Raw genomic sequence first — 17598 nt, 5'->3', positions numbered from 1 at the left:
ATACGGATTCGTATGACCTGTAAAGTATGTATCGTACTGTACCGTGCATTGAGTACAAGTACGAAAAAAAAAACTTTTCCAATATGGATGAAAATGAAGAAAAAAATTGTCCCTTATGTTCTAGCAATCCATACGTTGTGTCTATTGTCGATTCCGTCCCAAATTTTCCAATTTTCTCTTAGTTCTTCTAAACTTTTCCTAAATCTAAATTTCTCCCAAATTGTATAGATTTTTCAAGTTTCCCAAGTTGGCCCAATTTCCTCCAATTCTTCCAATATCCCGCAATTTTTCCAAAATCCCCCAATTTCTCTCATTTCCCTAATTTTCCCAATTTTCTAGAATTGCCCATACCCCCAATTTCTCCCAATTCCCTAATTTCCTTCAATATCCCTCGGTTTCTCGGGTCCTTCCATAAACTTGCTCTCTAAAAATATCCCAACTGGTGGACATTCTGTCATAGGCACTTTGCCAACTCTTGGTATCTCCTCAATTCCAGACGTAATCACGCAAACAAAATTTCTGAAACCGGCCTCTGGTAGAAACCAAAGTGCGGTAGACTAGCAGTCACCCTTCCAATTGTAGTCCAAATAAATAACAAAATTAACAGGAGCTAGAATGCTCTCAAACTGAAAGGAAATCGACACCTGTTGGCCCCAAAGCTTGGCGCCCCTTTCGGTATTTCTTTATTCAAATTCAATGAAATGTATAATTGAGTACAACAAAGCCAGTCAAGGAAAGTAATCCTGCATGTCCAATCTGGCAGCCCTCAAGACCTCTTAGCATAGAGGATTCACACACAAATCTGTGTCCCACAAAAGCAACACACTGTGCTTCCCTCTAATCAACCAAGACAATTTCAACAAGGCAGCCTTGAGCATACATCTGGCTGTTCCATGTTCATGGCTTCAAACTCAACCTAGACACCAATTCACTGTCCAGTCTCTGTTTCCACCTTTCAAACTACTATACCCTTCCTCTCACAAAGGGCCAGATGAAACAACTCTGCAGCAGACATAAGCCAGTGGAAAGAAAGAAAGATTGATATGTTCAGAGCTTACCAATTTTTATGCGCGGTTCTGCACTAGAGGGACTGACCGTACCAGTCTGTACATGCAACAGCCTGTCTGTACTTTTCTCCCTGCAACCGCGTGATTGATGCACCGCCTGAACTGCTGGACGACACTGGACTGTACCCGCCTATACCTATCCATACATTACTGTACCTGCAACCGCCTAACTGATGCGCCGCCTGTACCTGCTGGACAGGACTGTCCGTACAGTTTCCGCCGCATGTACCTACTGGACAAGACTGTCCGTACAGTTTTCGCCGCCGGTACATGCTGGACAAGGTTGTCCTTGTCAGCCTGCACCTGTCCGTACAGGTCTACGCCTGCAGCTACTGCTTGTACCAACCGCCAGCCAACCTGTTCAGTAGTCACCTGAACCTGCAGCACCCGTACCGGTCTGTACTAGCCTTCTCACAGCTGTTGTACTGTGCGGCTACCCTCCACGCAGGAAAACCAGCAGAACTCTCTATGCAGCCAGTCAACTCTTTTTCCTTCTCCTCCACGCAGGTAGCTTGCACGACTTCTCTCCAAAAGCAAGAGAGAGAGAAGAGAGAGGCGTGTACCTCCAAAAGTGGAGTTGCCCCTTTCCCAAAAATATCCTAGTGGCCCCTTTCTAAAATTTATCAAACTTCCTAAGGGTCATTTATGCCTAGGGGCCACCCAAGGTTGAAACATTAAAAATAATAAATCCCTTGGTCCCCCTTCACAATTGGGGATGTCCACACATACTTCTATTTGTCCGAGCACCCAAATATGAATCATTAAATATTTATCTTGCTCACCAACCACCATGCCCACACTTGTGCTGTTCCACTTTCAGAGGGTCATGACATACCCCCTTCTTGAAACCGGCCTCTGGTAGAAACCAAAGTGCGGTAGACTAGCAGTCACCCTTCCAATTGTAGTCCAAATAGATAGTGTATATTAGTATAGAGATTAAGTATGCCAACTGGGTGAAATAAGGTGGACTCACAAAGATTTAAATGTTGGCGAGTATTGTATACTTCTAGCCACCCATGACTAATTACCCATTGATAAGTATTAGCCACCACCTCGTAGTTGGCTGGCATTGTTGGTATGCCATCTGGAACAAACAGATCGAGTTTGTCGACACTGTTGTCCAAGATGTCAAAATTTTGTAACACACGACACCAACTGCAGAGGTTGAGGACTATAGGATGCAAGGGGTAGAAGAAGATGTCTTGAGGTTTAGTTAATATCACGTCCCCCCTCAAAATGCCCATAATGATTGTTGGGTCAGCATCCCTTTCACAGGAGCTAGAATGCTCTCGAACTGAAAGGAAATCGACACCTGTTGGCCCCAAAGCTTGGCGCCCCTTTCGGTATTTCTCTATTCAAATTCAATGAAATGTATAACTGAGTACAGCAAATCCAGTCAAGGAAAGTAATCCTGCATGTCCAATCAGGCAGCCCTCAAGACCTCTTAGCATAGAGGATTCACACACAGATCTGTGTCCCACAAAAGCAACACACTGTGCTTCCCTCTAATCAACCAAGACAATTTCAACAAGGCAGCCTTGAGCACACATCTGGCTGTTCCATGTTCATGGCTTCAAACTCAGCCTAGATACCAATTCACTGTCCAGTCTCTGTTTCCACCTTTCAAACTGCTATACCCTTCCTCTCACAAAGGGCCAGATGAAACAACTCTGCAGAGCAGACATAAGCCAGTGGAAAGAAAGAAAGATTGATATGTTCAGAGCTTACCAATTTTTATGCGTGGTTCTGCACTAGAGGGACTGACCGTACCAGTCTGTACTTGCAACAGCCTGTCTGTACTTTTCTCCCTGCAGCCGCCTGACTAATGCACCGCCTGAACTGTTGGACTACACCGGATTGTACCCGCATGTACCTGTCCGTACAGTACTGTACCTGCAATCGCCTGACTGATGTGCTGCCTGTACCTGCTGGACAGGACTGTCCGTACAGTTTCTGCCGCCTGTACCTACTGGATAGGACTGTCTGTACAGTTTCCGCCGCCTGTACCTGCTGGACAGGATTGTCCTTGTCAGCATGCACCTGACCGTACAGGTCTACGCCTGCAGCTACTGCCTGTACCAGCCGCCAGCCAACCTGCACAGTAGTCGCCTGAACCTGCAGCACCCGTACCGGTCTGTACTAGCCTTCTCACAGCTGTTGTACTGTATGGCTACCCTCCACGCAGGAAAACCAGCAAAACTCTCTATGCAGCCACTCGACTCTTTTTCCTTCTCCTCCACGCAGGTAGCTTGCACGACTTCTCTCCAAAAGCAAGAGAGAGAGAAGAGAGAGGCGTGTACCTCCAAAAGTGGAGTTGCCCCTTTCCCAAAAATATCCTAGTGGCCCCTTTCTAAAATTTATCAAACTTCCTAAGGGTCACTTATGCCTAGGGGCCACCCAAGGTTGAAACATTAAAAATAATAAATCCCTTGGTCCCCCTTCACACTTGGGGATGTCCACACATATTTCTATTTGTCCGGGCACCCAAAGATCCATACGGACTCCATGCTTAGACACAATATGCCCCAAGAAGTGTATCTCTTCCAAGAAGAACTCACTCTTCTTGCCATTAATGACCAGCCTATGCTTCCGGAGTTCTTCAAACACAATGGCCAAATGCTTCCTATGCTCCTCCTCAGTGTGTGAATGCACAATCATATCATCAAAGAATGTGCCCACAAACGCTCTATGAGGCCAGAAAATCCTATCCATCATTCTGTTAAATGTGGCAGGTGCATTTGTCAAACCAAAGGGCATAACCAAGAACTCATATAACCCTAAGGTGGTCCGAAATGCTATCTTGTGCACATCCTCGGGTCTAATGCGTATCTGATGATACCCGCTTTTCAAGTCTATCCAACTAAAGACTATGGAACCCTGTAAGCGGTCCAATATGTCATCGATCCTCGGAATAGGGAATCGATTCTTGACGGTATTCTTGTTCAGCGCCCTGTAATCGATGCACATGCGCCAAGAACCATCTTTCTTTTGCACTAAGAGTACAGGTGGGCAAAAGGGTGATGAGCTAGGCTGGATCAACCCTTTATTCAACAGCTCCTGTACCTGACTCATAATTTCTTCTTGTTGGGTTGCACTAACACGGTACGGCGGTCGATTTGGTGGAGTACTATCCTTAATTAGATCAATAGCATGATCTTCTGGCCTTTCCGAAGGAAGCTCTCCTGGCAATGACTCGGAAAAACAATCGTGGAACTCACGTAAGAAATCAGTCCTGTCTTTATCTAATATGGACAGATTAGATTTAGACTCATCATCTTTTGCATCCTTTACAACAATCAAGCACGCAGAAAGATGCTTTTTCATTACTGATGAAATTGCCGAAGCTGATACAATAGGAACAGATTCCCCTTTTAGCTTTACATCCAAAATATGTTCTTTCCCTCTATGAGTCAAAGTAATCTTCCTATTGTATGTATCCACCACCGCATGTACTCTATGGCACCATGGCATACCCAACAAAACATCACATCCATCAAGTGGCATGATGAAAAACTCCTCACTGTCCACATAACCCTGCACGTGAAGCCTGAGCTTCCCAATAATAGGAGTAACGGGTTCTGCATACCCAAGACAAGCCATATTCGCCTCATACAAAGGCCCCATCTCCTCTGCAGCACGGATCCCCAATCGGCCAGCCAAATCCGGTGAAATAAAGTTGGCTCTAGTACCTGTGTCAAAGAAAATCAAGGCATTTTGATCTCTCACTTTGCCCCATGCCCTGCACAACTCAATCTCTTCACCACCTGGCTATTCCCCAACAAGATCAGGAACTAACCCTGCATGAGGTTTTTGTTTCTTAGACTTGGGCTCCCCTTTAGTGTCAGAGTCCTTTTGGGACTTACGCTTGGGACAATTAAAAGACATATGTCCCTCTTCTGTACAGTAAAAACATTTCCGAGCATCCATCAAAGCCTGTCTCTCCTCAAGAGTTCTCTTGGGCATTGGTAACTTCTTATACCGCTTCTCTGTAGACCCTTTTGTATCACGTGAAGCATGCCCTAACTTTTCAGATCTCTTGCTTGAGCTTTTACTTCCTTTAAATCCAGATGAGACCCCAGTGAGTAACGCATTTGCTGTCATAGCATTCTCTATCATCTGTGACATATTTGTTACTCGAGTCTTTATGCAATAGTCACGCACTTCCTTGGGCAGCCCACAACAATACTTCTCCACCTGCTCAGACAAAGGCACTGCACGATAAGAAGTAACTAGGAGTAGAGCTTCCCAAAACTTCTTATTATAATCCTCAAGATTTTCACACTTTGATGCATCCAACTTGTGCCATGCTGTCATTACAGCCACCTCAAAAGTAGATGTGAGCCATACGGAAGAGAACACCTACTTAAACTGTACCCAAGTAGATGGTGCTACGCCCTATAAAAGAAGAGTGAACCACCACTGAAATGCATTGCCCTTGAGAAAAGTCGCAGCTTTTCTCACCTTAGAGGATTCCGTGTAATTACAACCAAAAAAAGCAGCATCAAACTGTTGTAAAAAGGTAAGTGCCTTTAGCTTATCTTTGGCCCCACTGAACGTGTCAAATTTCACAGTAGCTCCCCCTTCCTTATAATCCTTCGCCTTACCCATAGGCGTTAGATTATCGTAAGGAAGTGGCTTCACAAGATTGCTACCCCCAGCATTCATGCCCATCATAGGGTCAACATTACCAATTCCCACACCTGGCATTCCATACATTCCAGCCATGTTTCCAAACATACCACTATGCATACCAGGCTGCATGCCCCCATACATGTTTCCTTGCATTCCGGGCTGCATGCCCCCAAACATGTTTCCTTGTATTCCGGACTGCATACCACCATACATATTCCCTTGCATACCAGGCCGAAAACTAGCTCCAAAATTCCCTGGAATACCCATGCCTCCCTAAGGATAACCCCCAGTCACGGATTGGAACACAGAGCCACCACCAAAATAGCCTGGATGCATAGACTGCTGTGGAATAGATGGCTGTCCGAAAAAGGAACTCTGTGAGTTGGCACCAAAAGTATGTTGCATGTTCGGAAACTGTCCAAAAGATGGATCCTGTGGGAAGGCACCACTATTGCCCTGAGGTGGGTTCTTAGAACGCACTTTCTTCTTCTTTTCAGGCTCAGAACGGGATCTCATAAATTCAGCAAACTTCTCACATTGAATCAGCTGCATAAACACATCCATTACACCTGCCAAACGATTTTTAAACTGAGCATCATCTTCCTCTTTACTAGGCATATCTTCTGGCTGTGTTACATCCTCATATTGTGCATCATATGCAGCCTCTTCTCCTACAAGAATATCCTCAGATTCGTTTCTCTCAAGAGAGGTCTCTTGCTCTTCCTCTTCATCATAAAAATATTCATCTTCTGTGTCTGACATGTTGCTGAATTTTTCAGCAATGACTTTCCTCGAGTCAACCACGAGCTCACCCCCTTAAGAAAGTTGATGATGGGTCCCGGCCAACGGAACCTTGAAACCGGCCTCTGGTAGAAACCAAAGTGCGGTAGACTAGCAGTCACCCTTCCAAATGTAGTCCAAATAAATAAAAAAATTAACAGGAGCTAGAATGCTCCCGAACTGAAAGGAATCGACACCTGTTGGCCCCAAAGCTTGGCACCCCTTTTAGTATTTCTTTATTCAAATTCAATGAAATGTATAACTGAGTACAGCAAATCCAGTCAAGGAAAGGAATCCTGCATGTCCAATCTGGCAGCCCTCAAGACCTCTTAGCATAGAGGATTCACACACAGATCTGTGTCCCACAAAAGCAACACACTGTGCTTCCCTCTAATCAACCAAGACAATTTCAACAGGGCAACCTTGAGCATACATCTGGCTGTTCCATGTTCATGTCTTCAAACTCAGCCTAGATACCAATTCACTGTCCAGTCTCTGTTTCCACCTTTCAAACTGCTATACCCTTCCTCTCACAAAGGGCCAGATGAAACAACTCTGCAGCAGCAGACATAAGCCAGTGGAAAGAAAGAAAGATTGATATGTTCAAAGCTTAACAATTTTTATGCGCGGTTCTGCACTAGAGGGACTGACCGTACCAGTCTGTACTTGCAACAGCCTGTCTGTACTTTTCTCCCTGCAGCCGCCTGACTGATGCACCGCCTGAACTGCTGGACTACACCGGACTGTACCCGCCTGTACCTGCCCGTACAGTACTGTACCTGCAGCCGCCTAACTAATGCGCAGCCTGTACCTGCTCGACAGGACTGTCCGTACAGTTTCCGCCGCCTGTACCTGCTGGACAGGGTTGTCCTTGTCAGCCTGCACCTGTCCGTACAGGTCTGCGCTATCCTTGTCAGCCTGCACCTGTCCGTACAGGTCTACGCCTGTAGCTACTGCATGTACCAGCCGCCAGCCAACCTGCACAGTAGTCGCCTGAACCTGCAGCACCCGTACCGGTCTGTACTAGCCTTCTCACAGCTGTTGTACTGTACGGCTACCCTCCACGCAGGAAAACCAGCAAAACTCTCTATGCAGCCACTCGACTCTTTTTCCTTCTCCTCCACGCAGGTAGCTTGCACGACTTCTCTCCAAAAGCAAGAGAGAGAGAGAAGAGAGAGGCGTGTACCTCCAAAAGTGGAGTTGCTCCTTTCCCAAAAATATCCTAGTGGCCCCTTTCTAAAATTTATCAAACTTCCTAAGGGTCACTTATGCCTAGGGGCCACCCAAGGTTGAAACATTAAAAATAATAAATCCCTTGGTCCCCCTTCACACTTGGGGATGTCCACACATATTTCTATTTGTCCGGGCACCCAAATATGAATCATTAAATATTTATCTTACTCACCAACCACCATGCCCACACTTGTGTTGTTCCACTTTCACAGGGTCATGACAATTTCCATCGGAGTGGGGCCAAAAATAGCAACTCTCCTAAATTAGGAGTGTGGTCCTTTGTATTCCAGGATAATACCCCATTCCCAAAGCTTGTACTTTCCAAATATTTAGACGTCCCGAAATCCACCAGACCCATTTCATACTGGGAAATGCCCTGGCTGGTGACACTCACACTACATACTTGTGTATTTATCAACTTGATCCTCCCCACTTTTGTGTGCCTCTCTCTACGGAATGCAACAAGCCTTATGATGCAGCATGATGACATGGCGTTAGAATCCATTCTTGTTTTCATTTTCCCCCCTTTTTTGGGAGATTTTTGTTTCTCATTTTTTGGGGTTGTTTTGTCAACCATGCTTCAAGTACACAATGATCTTTTGTATCCTAGACATTTGGCACTAGAACTAACATGACAACAAGAAAATGGCTCCTAACATACTTCTTCCGTTTGACTCGTCCCCTCAACACCTACATGGGATGCATCACTTTGCCTCAATAAATCATTTGCACCTACTTAAAATGCTTCACCTATCTGGCTTTTAGGTTGTGGCACAAAAAGTGACATCATAGGCCCAATCAGAGCAGAGACTATATTGTTTACACCTATCTTATGATATTCACATCTACCTTCAATGCGCTCTAATGATTCATGGCAAAATTCAGTGAAACTAATATGATTTACCATTGCCAATCAAATACAAGTCCAATCCCTCAATGTACTTCCCTTTCCAAAGCTCAACTCAAAATATAACTTTTATGACATCTCAGCCCATCAGCCCTTCCACCATCACGTCTAACTTGTCATAGATCTATTGGATACTTTCATAACCACTCTGGATATCAAATCTCACACCACAACACTGGTGCCTCCCCTTTTTCAAAGCATGCATAATAACATTAAGCTCCTTTTCATAAGATAAACAGATACTTTAGTTAGTCCAATTTTTCGTTTAACGGTTTTGTGTTCAAGCTGCTTGAATAGTTCTGAGCTATGCTTGGCACCCAATTAGAGAATCCTTTTCCTTTCTGCAGAAGACTATTTACTTCCAATCATTTCAACTAGAAACTGTTCATTTAAGTCTACTATCTTCAAGCACACAAGAAATGAGCTAACGACTTTGATTTTCATGAACTTATCTTTTGTTGTTCTTTCAAATAAAGGCTTTTCCTTCCGCTAAAAACTGGTTGGTATAGATTGATTTAAAGTGAATTCCATCTCATCACATTCGCATAATTTTTTCCCTTGGAAATGAACTTAGACCTAGCACATACATAACTTTCTATTAAGTTAGGTGTGAATGACATATAGGAGGCTTTATACAGACAAATCTGAATAAACTTGGAAATGATTAAATGCCAACATTAAAAATGTGATGTATATCACTTCTTTTCCTTAAAAATAGGAAGGAATTTGCACTCACGCATTGGAATGAAATAGGGTCTTCTTTGAAAATTTTGAATGCTTCCTCACCACTGCATAATACAACAAGATGTTTAGCACCCTGAATAAGAATTAGCTCGTTTAGAATGCAGTTGTAAACACCATTAACGTGAATTCTACTATTTTACTCAAGTATAATTAGTTTCATACAAATTCCATGCACTACTCTAGGTGAGAGAAAATTATCAATATTAATGAAAAACAAAGTCTATAGTTTGAAATCAAAAAGGAGAATAAAAAATGGCAACATCAAAATATGGGAATCACAAATGGCTGCTTTGTCACCCATTCACATCCAGTTTTACAATGTCTCAAGTGTGTAATAATGCATTGGTATTGTACTACAGTAGCTCAAAACACGAGCTATCCCGCACACTGTCATCCATTCAAAGCCTTGCGAAACCATTAGTACACTCCAAAGCAAGCTTAAAGTGGTCCCAACAACAAGCATTAAAAAATCCATATTTTTCAACTTCTAGCTTGGGAAAAATTAGACTACTTTAAAATATAATGATGCACCAATCCACAATAATGCCCTCGTTTGGTGTTTACCAGCATGTGTAAAGTTTCTCATTCAACATTCGAAATTGACTGCCTGACAATCTTGATTGCAACTGCAACACCAAAAAAAGTTCAATGCCATAGCTTCAGTAAAAAGTATCAAGAATTCACATAAAAACTGATAAGATTTAACTTGACTAAGGTTATATCGGTAATGAATATACATTATCTTCCAGATGGAATGCAAATTTGATAGTAACCGTGAGATTTAAGGACCAATACAGAGCTCTCACCGACTTCTTCCAGACTAGAGTGACGAGGGCAGATTCACCCACTACACCCAACCTTCAGGCTGATGCGGGAGCCCGGTCGAGAGGAGTGACACTAGACAGAGCCATTGAGCTATGCAGAGCCCGACGCCCTCGACCTCGTGGTCCCCACCCATGCCCGCGTCACTATAGGAGGATCAGAGCCATCCTCTCCCACCACCACAAGACTTTCTCCTGCCGGCCCAGCTTTACTACATTGGGTGTCATGTTGCAACGTCCTATGCGGAATATTTTAAGGTGAAATGAGAGCTGCACACTTTTTGTTTAGGGATCAGATGTGACATTTCAGCTCTTATTACTTTCTTTGATTTTTATTTCCAGTACCCATGATCATGTATTTCATGGACATGATGTAACCTTTTGGTCTCATAGGTCACTTTGGCCTTTTGTACACGTTAATACAACTTTCTTTCTTTCTTTCTCTCTCTCGCTCAAGATGTACCTGATAGTGCTCAAACGACAGAGAGACGGAGTGTTGAGAGGACATGTTGAGAGACAAGGCCAGCCCATACAAGACATTACCCAGATATCCATCACTGATTTCTTCACGGCATGTGCATATATATATATATATATACCTAGATGAATCCAGGAACATATACCTAGATGCATCCACATCAGCCACCCACACCAACACCGCCGCATCGATAGACGGCCTCATCCTCCTGGAGCTTGAGCACCCCAAGCTCACCAGCCCTAGATTCATGAGATCCTCACCCACCACGGAGCATCTGTAGCTACTACCTCATCCCAGCTTCTCCTCGGCCCTGTAGATCTAGGTGCCCTCCTCAGCCCCTCGCGAATGCTGGGCATCCTTTATGGACCCCTACCACACATCAATGGATAGCTCCCTCTCCACACTCACACCCCCATATCCTCTACACCCACTTTGAAGTTTGTATCCACGATGATGAGGATGGTGATCCTCCATGATGAGGATGACGATGATGATCTATACATATCTACATTTACCTAGGGATAAGTGTTAGTTTTTTTTTGTTAGGTTATCTTTTTTTTTCCATGATGAGGTTCCGTGGGCACATTGTACACCTTTTGTCTCGTAGATGTCATGTGCAAGAATTGCCATGGACATTCTCAGGAGCTAGTCCAGAAGGGGCACCCAAGGAAAAGATGATTGGAACCAAGACTTGGAGCATAAAGTGCAAAAGTGGCAGTGTTGGACTTGGAGTAGGGCATGGAAGACAAGGAAGGGGTGCTGTCGGCTGTATGACAGGGGCTGTCGACTGCACACAGGGGGCTGTCGGCTGAAACAGATAGTGTTAGCACATTCATCCCCAGATTTTGCTCTTTTATGGTGCCCATTTGGTCCCTTTTGCATGGCCCTTGCTTGTGGGATGGCCACCCCTTTTTCTAGTATTTTTCTGGGATTTTTCCCAGCTTTTCTGGCATTTTCCAGTCGGCCTGTCCAGTAGCTCCAGTCCGCTTGTTTTGCAGCTCCAGTCGGCCAGCTTACATCTACTATATATAGTGGGTGTTGGCCTCTCATTGTTCATTAAGTCTTGTACATATTTTGCTCCCTCACTTATGAGACTTGTTGTGTCTCTTGCTTGGGATTGTTTTGCTTCAGTATATTCAGCATAGTTTTCTCCATCTCTCTCCACTTTATGAGCATCTCAGGGGATGGGTTTATACATCGACCGCGATACATGGATGTATACATGCCACACAGCTCTCGCGTTGCTATTGGCCAGCTATACGAGTCTCATCACATCAGCTAGAGATAGAGGCTGGGAGAGCGGCACGGGTTCCCAGAGCTAAGCGGATATGCAGATTGTGCCGCGAGGAGGTGGAGACTGAGGATCACTTTGTATGTAGATGTAGAGCCCACCAGGGGGTCAGAGATAGATATGCAGGATTGTTTGAGGAGCACTCTTCACTACATTAGTTGATGGAGGCCTCGGACCAGCGACAGCTTGGCAGACTACTACTAGAGCTTCATAGTTCTCGAGAGAGACTCCTCCAGACACCCGCTCCCACTAGGGGTGGGAGACAGTCCCAGCTCACAGATTTCTTCCAGAGAGCTATGCCAGTGCCAGCTGATGTACCACGTGGGGTGACCGCACAGAGAGCAGAGGAATTGAGAGCCAGGAGGAGACCTGGACAGACTGGACATAGAGCACCCCGACTCCGTCACCGAGAGATAGCAGCTATCCGAATGAGACACCACATGGAGACACAGGAGAGGCTAGCTCGCTTTCATTCAGACTCAAGGTACATGCTCACGCCATTCACAGCCTCAGCATCGGCGATGTATGATATCTTATATTCCTCTTATGGCACTGGATGGAGTTAGACATAGATCTGCATAGCATGCTTGTACTACCCCTTGAGCATATAGAGATGCATCTTGCCTTAGCACTCCATCCACATCCCCACCCCCCCTTATATTGTTTGTATATGGGCTCCACCGATCCATGATGATTCACAATTGTATCCAGACACATGCACACTTTTTCTTTTCTTTCTTTTCTTCCGATGACCGGAAGAACACAGTTGTATTATTTTTTGTCTCATAGGCCGACTTTGGCCTCTCGTAGACGTTAATATATCTTTGTTTCTTTCTTTCTTTCTCTCTTGCACTCTCAGTTCAGCACATTCTAGTGCCACTCTGCTTCCGCTCTGTGCACTCTTTCATGGTATCATCGCTTCCGGTTTAGCAACCTCTTTGCTGCCCCAGATTCAGCACTGTTTTCAGCACCTCCTTCTCTGCGTTTTTCCTTCAAATCTGCAGCTCTTTCATGCTGCATTTTCTGGACTGAACCTGGTCACTTTGCCTCTGCGTTTTCTCTCAGATCTGCAGCTTCCTTTGCTGCGTTTTCTGGACTGAACCTGCTGGTTGCTGCGCCCTTCAGTTTGGCTTCATCAACACAGCCTTCTGGTACTGTTTGACCAGTTTTTCTTCTCTTCCACGTGGAGTTTGGGACATAGGCAGCCTGTTTTCTTCAGGACAGCAGCTTCCTTTGCTGCGTTTTTCCTCTCCCGTGGGTTTGCTCCTTTGCAAAGGGGGTCTTTGGTGTTGCAGGCTTTGGTGGCACGCTTGGTACCTGTGGAGGACACTCCTACTTCAAAGTTTGTGCAATTTTTTTCTTGAGATTGAGCCCAAGCTTTTGTGATGGCTGCACCGACTTCTCTTCATATGTTTGCTGAGTCTACCAAGTTGAATGGTTCCAACTACACCCTATGGAAGGTGAAGGTGAAGGTGAAATCGGCCTTGCGTGGCGTGGATCTTTGGGATTGGCTTGTTACACCGGCCAATGCCACCCCTCCCACCCTTGCTTCCGGTGGTGCGACTCAAGCACAGATTGATATTTGGCAGTCAAATGATCGACGCGTTTTCTCCTTTCTCATGTTGAACTGTTAGGATTCTGTTCTCTCTCATATGCATACAGCACATGCTGCACATGAAGTTTGGAAGGCTTTTGCAGATCTCTATGAGATTAAGTCTCCGGGTCGGATTTTGGCGTTGGAAAAGCAACTTATGAACTTATCAGTTTCTGCCTTTCCATCTTTATCTGCTTTCATCTCAAAGATGAAAGATCTCCGGGATGAGCTTGCTGTTTGTGGCAAGGACATCTCCACAGAGGACATGGCTATTCGGCATTCGGCTGCTCTCCAAACTTCCAGAGAGGTTTGATGCATACTTTCAGTCTCTTGTTTCTTCTCCTCGTCCTGTTCCAGTTACTTGGGAGGAAGTTCTCCCCTCCATTATGCAGACTGAGTCTCGCTTTGAGGAGCGGACTGGCACCTCTGGTGGCCCTGATGGAGCTTTGGCAGCGCGAGATAAAGGGAAGAATTAACAAAAGAAAGGCAAAGGGGGTTTTGACAAGAACTCCAAGGATTCCGACAAGGATAAAGACAATAAATCTTCAAAGAATAAGGACATTGAATGTCATTATTGTGGCAAGAAGGGTCACAAGTCACCCCAATGTCACAAGAAGAAGCGTGATGAAGCAGCAAAGAACTCTTCAACGGCGGTGTCTCAACCCAAGAAGGATGATGGCATTCTTCTCTTAGCAGGTACTCGGCGTATACTTGCTCTTGTGACTTCTCAGTCACGGTCTTGGATTGTTGATAGCGGTGCTACTGCTCATATGACACCCCATCGCGATTGGTTCGAGGACTTCACTACCAGATCAGGCGAGATCACTCTGGGTGATTCTTCTTCTGTGCCAGTGCATGGACATGGCACTATCCCCATCTTCCGTTCTGACGAGGACAAGAGGTACTTCTTGTTAGACATCATCCCCTACTTTGCTGGCTTCCTCTTTGGTGTCCTATATTAGCCTCTAGGGCTGACCATGTTAGTCAGAGGGGCTGGTCACCCCTCACTCATATTTTACCCATATTTATTCCCCATTTTATGGTCTTGGGATTTTCCCCAGTCGTGGAGGTATTTATCCCTAGTCGGCTGCCTTCATGTAGAGGTATATATAGCCGGCATGCCTCCCTCATATTTTACTGCTTGCATTGCTTGCCTAGCTTGTCTAGCTGCAGTCCCTCACTTACGAGGTTCTCCCCTCTTGCTCGGGACATGTATTCATTTTGATGATGATATTGAGAGCAGGTTCTCACCTGTGTTTCCTCTCCATCTTTCTCTCTCTCTCTCCCTCCTGTGTTTCCACTTTCCCTTCTTCCGCTGCACATTCTATCATGGTATCAGAGCGCCGGTGATTTTCAGCGTTGGATGCTCCCTCCTATACCTCTTCATATCTGCGTTTTTTCTGCCCCTGGACAAACCTGCGTTTTTGTGTTTTCAGCAAGGACAACAGCACATAGGTTGCTGCGTTTTTCTTCAGGTGGCTGTCTACAGCAGTTTTCAGCAGTTCTCAGCATTCATACCCCCCCTGTAGTGCTGGTTGCCTGTTTTGTACAGGCCAACAGCAGCATATTTGCTGCGTTTTTTTCTTCTACAGGTTTCTGATGCTGATTTGCTGATCTGAGGCTTGGGTGTACCTATTTCTCCAGAATGTTTCCATATTCAGCCCCTTATACCTCTGCGTTTTCAGATTTGCAGCCATGGTTGCTGCGTTTTTTCTGAACCGATCTTGCTGTTAGCTCTACCTTCAACTGGGCTTCATCTATTGGACCCGAAGGTACCTTCTCTTCAGCGTTTTTCCTCATAGGAGGTGTGGACACTAGTTGGCCTGAATTTTCAGGTTTGTAGCCCTTGTTTGGCTGCGTTTTCTTCTCCAGTGGACAGAGATCACTTGCAGAGGGGGTTTCTTGATTGGATTGTGGCTTTGGAGGCAGTTTGGTACTTAAGGAGGATTCTGAATTTCTGATTTCAGTCAGCGTTTTGCTGATTTTGAAGCATCTATACCTGTGTTTTGTTCCTGGCCTACACGGTTTCCCGGTTTCTACATGTTCCTTGCCTTCTGTTGGCGGTGGAGTGCTATGTTTGCTGGATAGCAGTGTTTTGGCTGTGCTTTGCTTCCCATAGGAGTTTTCTACACTCAGAGGGGGCCTTTCTCCAACTACGTCACTTGAGGATCAGTTTCGGGAGCTGTGCTGTATCTGTGGAGACATTCTTTTTTGACAGGAGTTTACAGTTATTTGGAGGAGAGCAGTGATCTTTTCAGAGATCCTGAGCAGAGTTTATTTTGTCCGAGCTTGTGTTCTTTGTAGTATTTGCAGAACAAGGAGGGTGTTTTGCCCTTTTGCGGTGTGATCCTTTCACATGGATCTTTTATCTGTTGCTGATTCTTGGGATTTGGTTCTACTTCTGGAACAGTCTTCTGCTATCTGTGATGCTTTTGAGGACTTTGTTACCACTGCAGTTTATATTCTTGCTTCCCTTCCTCATTGTGAGGAGACTACCTCTGCCTCTCTTTGTGATGCTTATGAGGATGCCCCTCCCCCTGCCAGTTCTGATGGCTTGTTGTTTTGGAGGATGGTTTTTTGGACCCGGTGGGATGCTTTGGATCTGTGGTTGCTAACCGTGCCTGGGGCACAGTGGTACTTCCAGAGTTTTTTGGATTTGGATCAGAATCAGGTTGGGCTTGTACCAGTCCGACGATATCATTTTTCAGAGGGGGATGTGGAGTCCTTTCATCTTGCGATGCCCACCTCAATGGCGTGTACTTCTCTACAGCATTGTGCAACTCATGTTATGGAGTTTGAGCAGATGGACCCCATATTTTCTACAGAGTCTTTACATCTTGCAATGCCGACCTTTTCAGAGGATGCTTTTATACAGCATTTGGCTACTCTTGGTACAGAGTTGGAGCAGATTGACTCTATTTCTTTTGAGGGTTCCAGTGAGGAGCAGTTTGCTTCTCCCAGGATTGGTTATATACAGGATCTGATCTTGGTTAGTTTTGAGGTTTTTCATACCTTCTCCAAGCTGGATACACGACATTCGACTTCGGGGAGTGTTCTTACACTTGGGTTTGGAACAATTATTTGGAGCAGCACGTCGCAGCCTATATGGTTGTTTTCTTCCAGAGGAGCGGTGTACCTGGCAGCTTGTTCTGTTGCTTTTGTAGCTGAGTTGCTGAGGAGATTGCTTGTGGAGCTTTCTTGGTACCTGTTTCTGCAGTCTTTCATCTTTGATCGAGGACGGCGTCTCTGGCTTCTTGGAGTTTGCTCAGCATCCGGTGCTGAGAGGGGGTGTTAGACATCATCCCCTACTTGCTGGCTTCCTATTTGGTGTCCTATTTTAGCCTCTAGGGCTGACCATGTTAGTCATAGGGGCTGGTCACCTCTCACTCATATTTTACCCATATTTATTCCCCATTTTATGGTCTTGGGATTTTCCCCAGTCGTGGAGGTCTTTTATCCCTAGTCGGCTGCCTTCATGTAGAGGTATATATAGCCGGCATGCCTCCCTCATATTTTTACTGCTTGCATTGCTTGCCTAGCATGTCTAGCTGCAGTCCCTCACTTACGAGGTTCTCCCCTCTTGCTCGGGACATGTATTCCTTTTGATGATGATATTGAGAGCAGGTTCTCACCTGTGTTTCCTCTCCATCTTTCTCTCTCTCTCTCTCCCTCCTGTGTTTCCACTTTCCATCTTTCTTGGTACCTGTTTCTGCAGTCTTTCATCTTTGATCGAGGACGGCGTCTCTGGCTTCTTGGAGTTTGCTCAGCATCCGGTGCTGAGAGGGGGTGTTAGACATCATCCCCTACTTGCTGGCTTCCTCTTTGGTGTCCTATTTTAGCCTCTAGGGCTGACCATGTTAGTCAGAGGGGCTGGTCACCCCTCACTCATATTTTACCCATATTTATTCCCCATTTTATGGTCTTGGGATTTTCCCCAGTCGTGGAGGTATTTATCCCTAGTCGGCTGCCTTCATGTAGAGGTATATATAGCCGGCATGCCTCCCTCATATTTTACTGCTTGCATTGCTTGCCTAGCTTGTCTAGCCCTCAC

The 17598-nt window shown here is 45.3% G+C and overlaps 1 protein-coding gene across 3 annotated transcripts in view; it reads right to left on the bottom strand.

The window, feature by feature from the left end:
* The window catches only part of LOC147613575 (S-adenosyl-L-methionine-dependent methyltransferases superfamily protein), a 46524-nt gene that overhangs the window by 13970 nt on the left and 14956 nt on the right, over nucleotides 1-17598 (bottom strand). For all 3 annotated transcript variants that reach the window (XM_086781574.1, XM_086781573.1, XM_086781575.1), the window contains exons 2-3: nucleotides 9928-9989; nucleotides 9356-9407 (exon numbers count right to left, since the gene is read on the bottom strand). In XM_086781574.1, coding sequence (XP_086637700.1) covers nucleotides 9356-9407; nucleotides 9928-9989 — 114 coding nt within the window. The remainder of the gene's footprint in view (nucleotides 1-9355; nucleotides 9408-9927; nucleotides 9990-17598) is intronic.

This window comes from Cibotium barometz, chromosome 43 (assembly GCF_041138505.1).
Source record: "Cibotium barometz isolate CiBa-2024 chromosome 43, ASM4113850v1, whole genome shotgun sequence".
Classification (NCBI taxonomy): domain Eukaryota; kingdom Viridiplantae; phylum Streptophyta; class Polypodiopsida; order Cyatheales; family Cibotiaceae; genus Cibotium; species Cibotium barometz.
The sequence above is the reverse complement of the archived record's forward strand: the minus strand, read 5'-3'. Positions and strand labels throughout refer to the sequence as shown.